This window comes from Populus alba, chromosome 1 (genome assembly GCF_005239225.2).
Source record: "Populus alba chromosome 1, ASM523922v2, whole genome shotgun sequence".
Taxonomy (NCBI): domain Eukaryota; kingdom Viridiplantae; phylum Streptophyta; class Magnoliopsida; order Malpighiales; family Salicaceae; genus Populus; species Populus alba.
Genome location: NC_133284.1, coordinates 35356880 through 35367783, shown reverse-complemented (window position 1 = coordinate 35367783; position 10904 = coordinate 35356880). Strand labels below are relative to the sequence as shown.

Here is a 10904-nt window from a genome sequence, read left to right as displayed (position 1 = left end):
AGTGTGTTTTTTTTAGTAGAAAATTTTTAAACTATATGAGAATTGATTTGGTAGACTTGGAAGGTCGAAAGACAACCTAGATGATCGATAAAAATTTAGTTTAACTAAAAAAATAATTAAAATGACATGTTTTTTTTAAATATTAAAATAACAACATATTAGATCAACTCGGATTAATTTACCAAACCTATTACCAGGTCATAAGACCCTGATAACCTTATAGAAAACAGATAAAAAAAATATTAAACCCAATTTTCATCCAACCTAATGTTGAAGAATGAATTTGAATACAAAATTCAACTAAAACTTAAGTCGAGTCAACCCAGGTTAACTTGCCCAAACTGGGTTATGAAACTGAAATAACTTCATAGAAAGAAAATCAAAATAAATTAGAATGCTCAAATTCTCAATCAATTTAATATTGAAGGATGAAATTGAAACAAATTCAACTAAAAAAAGGATTTTAAAAAACCCCAATTACCAGGCTAACTCACAACCCAAGTCATGAAATTGTGATAACCTCATAGAAAACAAAAATGAAGCTCAATTCTCAATCAACTCAATGTTGATGGATTAAATTGAAAAGAAAAAATCAAATAAAAAAGGATAAAAAGTAATTCGAGTCAACTCGAGTTAACCTACCAAACCCGAGTCAGGAGACTATGACATCTTTATAGAAAGAAAAAACAAATAAATTATAAAGTCTGTTTTCTAATCAATACAATATTAAATGATGAAATTAAAAAATAATATTCAATTAAAAAAGAACAAAATAAACTCAAGTAAGTTTGGCTAACTCACAAAACTCACTATTTAAGTTATGAGACTATGATAATGATATAAAAAACAAATTAAAAAATAATTATGAAGCTTAACTTCCAATCAACACAACGTTGAAGGATGCAATTGAAAAAAATATTAAGAAATAAACCGAGTCAACATAACTAATTCGTAAAACTCGCAACTCAGTTTATGAGACTATGATAACTTTATAAAAATAAATTAAAATAAATTATAAAATTCAATACCTAGTAAATCCAATATTAAAGTATAAAATTTAAAAAACTATATTTAAAATAAAAAATAAAAAAAGCTTTAATAATTTTTGATGACCAAGGAAAAAAAGCCTTTCACATTTTACCGTTCATGTTCATTGTTATAGTAAAAAACACCAAGGCTTTTTAGCATGTGTCAATAAAATCTACTAACTAATTTTTTTTTTTTTTTTATTATTTGAATGTTCATTGCTATAAAAAAATGACAAGAGCTTCTAATAATATTATTATTATTATTATTATTATTATTATTATCCAATCATGAAATATCCACGCTCTCGATTCTCAACCCGTTAAAAGAAAAAATAAACGTTCTCGACTCTCCACTTCCTTCCCTCCTTCTAAAAAACAAAAAACAAAAAAATAAAAAAAAATTCACATATTGTCGTTTCTATTTCTCTTAGCTCTGCGTAGCAAAGTCTCTCTCTAACAAATCGGAAAACAGAATCTATCCGTCTCCGCTGAAGAGCAACAGCAGCAGCAAGAATCATGACTCATATCCTTTTCATTTTTCTTATCTAATTTTAGATCTCTTGATTTTTCTTTTATTTCCTGCTGGTTTTTTTTTTTTTAATTTTGTTTCTTTGATTCAATTTTCACGCGGAAATCAAAGAGAAAAAGATCGCGAGAGAGCTCAAGCTCGTAGCGGTAACAAAGTAAACAAAGGCAAGGATGACGGTTTGACTCCTGAACAGCGTCGTGAAAGGTTGATCGGTTCCTCTATTTTTTTTTTTTTACATTTTTTTAAATTTAGTCTTGGTTAAATTTCAAGATTCTTTGCATTTATTTTTGTAGAGACGCGAAGGCGCTGCAAGAAAAGACGGCGAAGAAGGCAGCACAGGCGGCGGGAGGGGAATCTTCGGGAGGAGGTAAAGGGAATAATAAGAAATAGAGAGAAGTTTGTTGTGTTTTAATCATGTGGTTTTGTGTTGATTACGGTTTGATGTGGATTTGATATTTTGTATGGATTATCATGTGTGTTTGGGTTGGAAATACACGTTCAGTCTGTTTATTTGAGGTTTTCTTAGTTTGATTTGGAGTTTTGAAGATCAGTTTTCAAAATTTTAATTGCTTGATTGGATCGGTTATGGATGAATTAGTTGTTTTTATTGAGTTTAATTTTATGCATTTTAATTATTGAATCACGCAATTTTGGAGAGATTGATAATTACACGCATAAATCCGTGTTCTACTGCTCGTTGTTGGTCAATTAGAGATGGAGATGTTGAAATTTAGTTAAGCTTAATAGTTGTGCTAGCCTTGAGATGGCTAGAGTTGAAGAACGAAAAGATAGTGTTATTATATTGTATGGATGTTGGTTACGCTTTTAGGAAGGATTAGGGCTGATGGAAAGGAAATTAGGGATTATGGGAGATAAACGTGTTAGTTAAACATGAGCTTATAGTACAGCTCATGAAAACTCTCTTTTAGACAATTACTGCACGGTTTGCTTATTCTTAAGAATCACCTCATGGCTGTTTACAGAAGCATTCAGTAGTCTCCCCATTGTCTAGAATACAATGGACTAGGATGTCACTATCTTAAAAATATTTCTATGGATGGATTAGAGTTCATTGCTGAAAAAAGTTATTACTATTCAAGCATTGGCTGAATGTGCTTTTAAACCCCACCATGTGATGGGTTTAATTGCACTTTGGTGTATATTCACGCGGATGCACAACTAGTGCTTTCTTATATGTGTGACTTGAGCACATTAATTTGTGAAATTGGAGGCCTGTAGCAGGTTCTCTGTATGGCACGGTATTCTGAACTTAATCATAAGCGACCTAATTTTCTTTTAAATTGGAGTAGGGCTTCTAACCTAGAACAGTAAGCCCCCATAGATCATGAATATTTGTCCTTTTCAAGGTATAAATTATCTAACTGGAATTTCATTAGCTTTTTCAAACCATGTGTGATGCGGGACAATAAATAATAAAAATTAAAGCAGGAAAAGAAAGAAGCTTTTAGAGAAGAAACTGAGAAGAGAAAGCAAAGAAAGAGAAGAAAGGGGATTGAAGATATGCAAAGTTTGTAATATTTTCATTAATCATAAAAAACTGCTTAACATTTAGAAAAGTAGAATATAAATACTAAAACCCTAGCTAGAACAAGTGACTGGACTTATAGCCCACTAAATAAAATACCCAACAATAATTAAATTAAACCCAACAAATAAAGCCAAATTAATAATTCTCAACTAAAAGTTCATATAACTTAAACCCAAAAACATAAGTTAAAGCCCAATCTCTCAATTGTTTGGGCTATCCTCCATCGTCTATGATCATACGCGTGTGTAAATAATATTTCGGGTTTGGTGTCCCCACCAATGTGCATTATAGCCAAGTTAGTCAGTTCATCTTAAAGGTATTAGGTAAAAGAATTGCAGGCGATCACAAGCCCAGTAAGGATTTTTTGTCCACTACTTCTTGATGGTTTTCATTTTGATGGCAATATTGTCCAAAGGCATTACATAAGAATAGTGTTGGTCGGTTTGAATGGTTTCTGAAAGATGACTCATTCTTTGAATGCACCACAGACTACAATGTGAGCATCTATATGTTTTGTAGAATGTCTTCAATCACTTGAAACTCATGGTCGCTTACTAATGTTTGGACGTTTAGATTTTAGTACTGCTTAAAGATTACTTTGTTCTTGTGATAGACTTTGTTTTTGAAGAAAACATTGAACATTTCTCTCTACCGTCTCGTACAATTATTATTAACACACACTAGAAAGGTAATTGCATTGTTTGTGGTTATGAGGAATGAGGAGTTTCTAGTTGTGCCTACATTTTCTGTAGAGCTTGAGGAGGGGGAAACCCCTGCCGATCACTTACAAATTACAATATACATAAGTTTGAATAAAAGGGGCTTAGAAAAATAGATAAATAGGTGTGAGGTGAGCTTAACAAAATTTCAGGCATTTTCTTGACCCGGCTGTCCCTTTGTCCTAGGGCTCTAGGCTATGCATAAACCTCCTCATATATGTTGTGAATACGAGGAGATAAACTATTTTTTTGAGGACCAAGAAGATATTCTGGTGATTCTAATGGAGAATAGGGAGATTAGATTTTCTGAGCAGTTAGGCTGTGGAGATCAGAGTACATATTTAGCAATGATTTGAAAGATATCACAGCTAAAATAGCATCTCAAATACCTGCGTTTTGTTACATGCATAATTACGGTCAGGATGTGTTTGATTAGCCTAAATTATTGAAATGGCACATCATTTCTGGTCTTTTTGTGTAAAACTATTTAATCCCTTACGTTGGCAAGTTACGAATCAATATGCATAATTACCTCAAGTGGGAATTAATGAAATGAAGGAATTTGCAGAGTTACCATGGGGATTTCTTCGGTTCAGTTGGTTCCGGAGTCACTCTTGTTTGTATATGCTTGGTAATTGGTTGTCAAGCATGTTTTGCAAATGAAGGCCATCGATTCTGAGCTCAATACCTAATTGGATCAGATAATCCTAAAAAATTAACTGCTTGGAGCAAGAACAGGGATGATGATAATGGCCTTGATTGCAAATTATAATACTGTTGTTGACATGTGGTAGAACAATGGGTGTCATCGTAAGCCTTGGTTTTTAAACTGTCAGAATAAGATGAGCGCAGGGAAGGAAATTCTTGGTCATTGAATGCCCTGTAATGTAGATCCTTGGCGTAGATCATTCTTGCAGGTACCTATGAAGAATTAAACTTTTCCACTCTAAATGATTAAATACTTCAAATATAGCATTGCAGCTAATATATTCACGAAGTAGTAGCATGTACGGTAACTTCAAATTTTAATTTATAATGTGCATGCTAAAGAAAAATAAATAGTTAATATTATACTTTTTATTACTAAGAAGTTTACTTGTAGTTCCTACACATATTTTTTTTATTTTAAACTTGATCTCATCATTATCCATGAGTTCCAATACTTCAACTTTTATATCTAAAGAAACTTCCGAGTAATCTTTCATAATATTTTTAGAAGAATTGTTAGAAATTATCATGCCCTCTATGTCTTTGTTTGCAAGATTTTTAGAATTACTACATGCATATTTAGGAGCTTCTTGATTTCTTCTTCACCAATTGCTGATAAAACATTAACAGTAGATTAATATATTCAACAATGTTGTTGTTATTGTCACTGTTGTGATGTGGAAATTATTTACTTTGAAGAGACACACCTCCTCCATAATTTTCTTACTTATTATTTTAGAAAATTGAACAAAAAACAAAAAATAACAATCTAATTGTTTATATACTTGATATAAAATCTTTTTTTTTTTTTTTTTTATAATCATCTTATAGTAAACTTAAAATTAATGATTGTTTCAAATCTTGTCAAGATAGAATTAAAAGCATAAAGCATACCAATACGAGTTATAAAGTTTAGAAATTCAAACCATTATTTTCTAGCATCATAAAAAAGTTTTCTAGCACCATAAAAAAGTTTACTTATGACAAGTTTTATTTTTCAATAATAAGGAATTTTGTTGAAATAAAACTAAGCTTTAACTCTGTTAATTGGTTAATAAGAGTTTTGGTCTGTCTCGAGTATCTAATAAAGTTCATCTACTTTTCATGATACGTGTTTGCACCTCCCATTGAAAGATACGTTCCAAGTTAGCCAACATTGCTGTTGTTGTTTGCTCAAAACGATCTAGTTTTTGTGATTGGATTCCTCGCTTTCTCCTAAACCTTCAAAGTGTTCCAGATAGCCTCAACTACTCTCGCATTGTATAATGGGTTTCTACCGTTTTTTCAATCAAATATTTCTATCTTGAATATTTGATGGAAAACTGTGATAAATAATAGTTTTGTTTTTTTTTTTTTTAAATAAACTTTCACACTTCAAAACTGTAACAAATTTATTTTTTTATGTCTCCATTTATATTTCTCTGATCAAACATATTTATATATATATTTATATCTTAAGATACTAATCTAGTGCAAACTTAATTATCACCAGTGTCAAACTATGTTGCTGATTTATGTGATTTTGGGAATTCGGGTTTCTTTTACAGATGGTTTTACTTGTGATACCCACCAAATCATTTTTGGATCGATGTAGTATTACTTCTTAAAACGCAACTAGTTCGTATTTAATAGAATAAACTCCAAAACAATAAGTCTTTTTTTTTTTAATGATGATTGCACACGTATAAACTTTATTTGTTTCTGCCCTCAAACGAGGCTAGGTTCTTGGACCCGTCTATTTCATCTTGGATTCAACTTTCAAGTTTCCGGGTCTGACTTTCTTTTTTTTTGCCCTCTTCTGACTCTTCTTGTTCTTGAGAGCAAAAGGCAATGAAATGATAACGTAGGGTGGCAGGCACTAGGCTTAAGACGCAGGCACAATTGCATGAGGTCACATATCTAGTTGACTCCAAATTATAACTTAAAAAAATTCTGAAGTCGAACTAGGTGCAACGGCTGCTAGGGTAGACTTTGAACGATTCTAAATATTGATTTCTGGAGTTTGATTTAGGGTGGTAAGTAGATTCACTCCTCCTATTATTATTATTATTATTATTATTATTATTATGTTACGATCCTAGTCTCCTAGTCTACTGATGGGGAAATCTGTTGAAGATATTGTTTTACGCATCTTTTGTTTGAATTAGTCAATAATATTGCTGTTAAATTCCTTAGAAGCAGGAGTCAAAATAATTAGTTTGTTAAGTAACAAACTATGAGTACAAGTAGGCATAAACTGAGGAAACAACTCCTCTGATTCTCTGTATTTAAATCTTTGTTGGAAATGAAATAACATGCAGAATTCAATCCTTAAGAAAAGACCAATTGTCTTTTGGAGGCTAAGCTATCCTCGAAGTTAGTTTACATTCTTTTCTATATTTATTAGCCAGCTCCAGCTAAGAAATATAACAGTGGTATCAGAGCCAAACTTCCTCTGCCATTTTCATCAGTAACCTTTAAACCCAAAACCCCTCCCCTTCTTATAAATATGGCTAACCAAGACGCCCCAGGAACCCGTTTTAATGTCTTATCAGAAACAGTTTCCAGGCAAGGTTCCATGTTGCAACAAATCAACACCCATATGACCGATATTCAACAACAAATTACAGCCCTCACCTTATCCATTGAAAAGCTCTCCAAAGAACCACAACCTGTGAGAGAAGAACACAGTGTTGGACCTTCAGTAAGGCATTCACTGGCTTCTGATTCCAGCGGGTTACCAACAAAAGGGCTAAAGATTGATCTATTCAAATATAATGGCACTGAAGACCCTTCTGGCTGGATTTTACTAGCTGATCAATACTTCCTGCTACATCAGATCCATCCAGCACAACGTCTCCTCTATGCTTCTTTCCACTTGAAGGGAGCAGCACTCCAATATTACAAATATTTACAACATGCAGGTGAGCTTAATGATTGGGTGTTGTTTATCCAAGCCCTTGAAAAGCGGTTTGGACCTACAGAATATGAGGATCCAGAGGGCGAACTGTCAAAACTTCGTCAAACTTCCACAGTTGCAGCTTATCAAAGTCAGTTTGAGAATTTGGCTCAATGAATCGATGGTCTTCCTGACAGATTTCTCACACGCACTTTCATTAGTGGTCTCAAAGATGACATAAGGACAAATGTTAAGTCATTCCGTCCCACTTCTTTAAAAGATGCCATCGGTCTCGCTCGTCTCCAGGAGAAGAGTTATTCAAGAGATCGTAGAAGTTTTCCAAGACCCCAAGCATCCACCCATGCAGTTCCAGACCCAAAGGTGAAAAAGATATCTTTTGAAGAGATGAAAGAGCGCCGGGAAAAAGGGCTGTGCTACAATTGTGATGAGAAATTCAAACCTGGCCATAAATGTAAATCTCTTACTCTCTTCCTTATTGATGGAAACGATTATTGTGATGAAGATATGGACTGCTCTCCTGATAGCGATGCTGTTCCACATCCAGAGATATCTCTTCATGCAATTGCAGGTGCTGCTAACCCCCAGACGATGCGTGTCACTGGTTATTATCACAATAAACCTCTTTACATATTACTGGACTCTGGTTCTACTCATAATTTCTTGGATCCTTTAGTTGCATCAAAGCTTAATATTCCTATATCTTGTAAGACCTCCTTTAATGTCATGGTGGCTAATGGAGATCGCTTATATAGTGAGGGGCAATGTCAAAATATATTCATTGACATCCAAGGAGTTCCAGTTACCTCAGATTTTTATCTCCTTTCCCTCAGAGGATATGATGCTGTTTTGGGTGCACATTGGCTGCAGACCCTCGGTCCTATTTTATGGGATTTCTCCAAGCTGACCATGGAATTTTGTTCCCAAGGGAAAACACATATGCTGGCTGGTATACCTACAAAGGAGTTGTCCGTCCTCTCATGTCATCAACTGGAGAAACTTTTTCGAGTCAGATCACCAAGTCTGCTTCTAAATGTTTCACAGATTTATGCCATCGACAACGTTTATCAGGTTCCACCCACCATTCAGGCAGTCATTGATGTTTTTTCTGATCTGTTTTGTCCACCATCAGGTTTGCCTCCTACTCGGTATCATGATCATCGCATAATACTTCCTCCAGGCACATCGCCTACTAATGTGCGCCCATACCGGTACCCGATGCTTCAAAAGGCTGAAATTGAACGCATGGTCAAAGAGATGCTCCATGAAGGAATAATTCGTCCCAGTCGCAGCCCATTCTCATCTCCTGTCCTGTTAGTTCGCAAACATGATGGCACTTGGCGATTATGTGTTGATTATCGTGCTTTAAATGCTGTCACAGTCAAGGATCGATTTCCTATACCTGTGGTAGATGAGCTTCTTGATGAGCTTCATGGCGCAACCATTTTCTCCAAATTAGACCTGAGATCAGGTTTCCACCAGATCAGGGTAGCTGACGAAGATATTCCTAAAACTGCATTTAGGACCCATGACGGCCATTACGAGTTCCTCGTTATGCCTTTCGGTCTCACAAACGCACCATCAACTTTCCAAAGCCTCATGAATGAAATCTTTCGTCCATTTTTAAGACAATTCATTCTGGTCTTCTTCGACGATATCCTGGTTTACAACCATTCAGAGGAAGAACATGTCATTCATCTTCAGAAAACTTTGGAGATTCTTCGTCTTCATAAGTTGCATGCTAAACTATCTAAATGTCGTTTTGGGTGCTCAGAAATTGATTATTTGGGCCATGTGATTTCTGCTGCCGGGGTTGCTGTTGATAAGAAGAAGATTGAATCCATTCTTCAATGGCCTTTTCCATCTTCGCTGAAATCCTTACGTGGATTCCTTGGCCTCACTGGATATTACAGAAAGTTTGTGCACGGGTATGGACAGATTGCAAGACCTCTTTCAGACATGCTCAAGAAGGGGGCTTTTCAGTGGACTCCTACATCTGAATTAGCTTTCAACGAACTTAAAATGGCTATGACTCGGCCGCCAGTTCTAGCACTTCCTGATTTCTCAAAAAAATTTGTTATCGAGTGTGATGCATCAGGAAGTGGGATTGGTGCAGTTCTCATGCAGTCAGGACGTCCCTTGGCTTATTTCAGCCAAGCCTTGCATGGTAAAAATCTCCAACTTTCTACTTATGAAAAAGAGCTGCTTGCGCTTATTCTTGCTGTTCAGCGATGGCGTCCTTATTTGCTGGGTAGCTGTTTTATAGTTAGAACTGATCATCACAGCCTGAAATACTTGCTTGAGCAAAGGGTGGGAACTCCTTCTCAACAACGTTGGTTGTCCAAGCTTCTGGGATACGACTTTACTGTTGAATATCGCAAGGGATCACTGAATGTGGTGGCAGATGCACTCTCTAGGCGTGATCCTGAAGTTGCTATCCATTCAGTTTCTCAGCTGGAACCAATTTGGATTGAGGCAATTGACAAAATGAATCATACTGATCCAGATATTATTGACAAGCTACAGTCTTATGCAAATGGCCAGCTTGATCAATCCAAATTTTCTGTTCACAATGGCAGGGTGTTCTATAAGGGAAAATTGTACATTGGGGCAGATTCATCTTTTCGCAGCTTGATCTTAAAGGAGCTCCATTCCAGTCCAGTTGGAGGTCATTCTGGTTTCCTTCAGACACTACAACGAATTCGACAGAACTTCTACTGGCCTCACATGCGCTCCTTTATAAAACAGTATATTCAGGAGTGTGAAACCTGTCAACGCAACAAGTCAGAAAATGTTCATCCTGCAAGTCTTTTGCAGCCACTTCCAATTCCACACCAGATTTGGGAAGATATATCGATGGATTTTATCGATGGGTTACCCAAATCCAACGGTAAAAATGTCATTTTTGTTGTTGTGGACCGCTTGTCCAAATATGCTCACTTTATCGCGCTGTCCCATCCTTATACAGCCTCCTCTGTTGCACAAGCCTTCTTTGATAATGTGTTCAAAATCCATGGTATGCCTAAAACCATAGTAAGTGATCGTGATCGTGTTTTTCTTAGTGACTTTTGGCAGCAGTTATTCAAGTTACAAGGGACAAGTCTCCATTTCAGTTCTTCCTATCACCCTCAAACGGACGGCCAGACAGAAGTAATCAACAGGTGTCTTCAGAATTATCTTCTGTGTTTTGTTAGCCTTCGGCCTAAAGATTGGATGCAATTCCTCACATTGGCAGAGTATTGGCATAATACTAACGTGAACTCCTCTACTGGCTATACTCCATTTGAAGCAGTTTATGGATGTAAGCCTCCAAAGCTAATTCCATATATTGAACAGTCCTCTACTTTACCTCAGCTAGATGAACTCCTAAGGACTCGTTCATCTATTCTTCAAATGTTGCGACAAAATCTGCTTGAAGCTCAAAACCGCATGAAGACTTTTGTTGATAGAAAACGCACTGACTGTGAATTCGAGG

At 35.5% G+C, this 10904-nt stretch overlaps 1 protein-coding gene across 1 annotated transcript; it reads left to right on the top strand.

The window, feature by feature from the left end:
* Window positions 1-1389: 1389 nt before the first annotated feature.
* Window positions 1390-2102, top strand: LOC118055245 (uncharacterized). Its single transcript, XM_035067080.2, has 3 exons — window positions 1390-1551; window positions 1656-1761; window positions 1851-2102. The coding sequence occupies exons 1-3, from the start codon at window positions 1545-1547 to the stop codon at window positions 1945-1947; spliced, it is 210 nt and encodes a 69-aa protein (XP_034922971.1). The 5' UTR covers window positions 1390-1544; the 3' UTR covers window positions 1948-2102.
* The last annotated feature ends 8802 nt before the right edge of the window (window positions 2103-10904 follow it).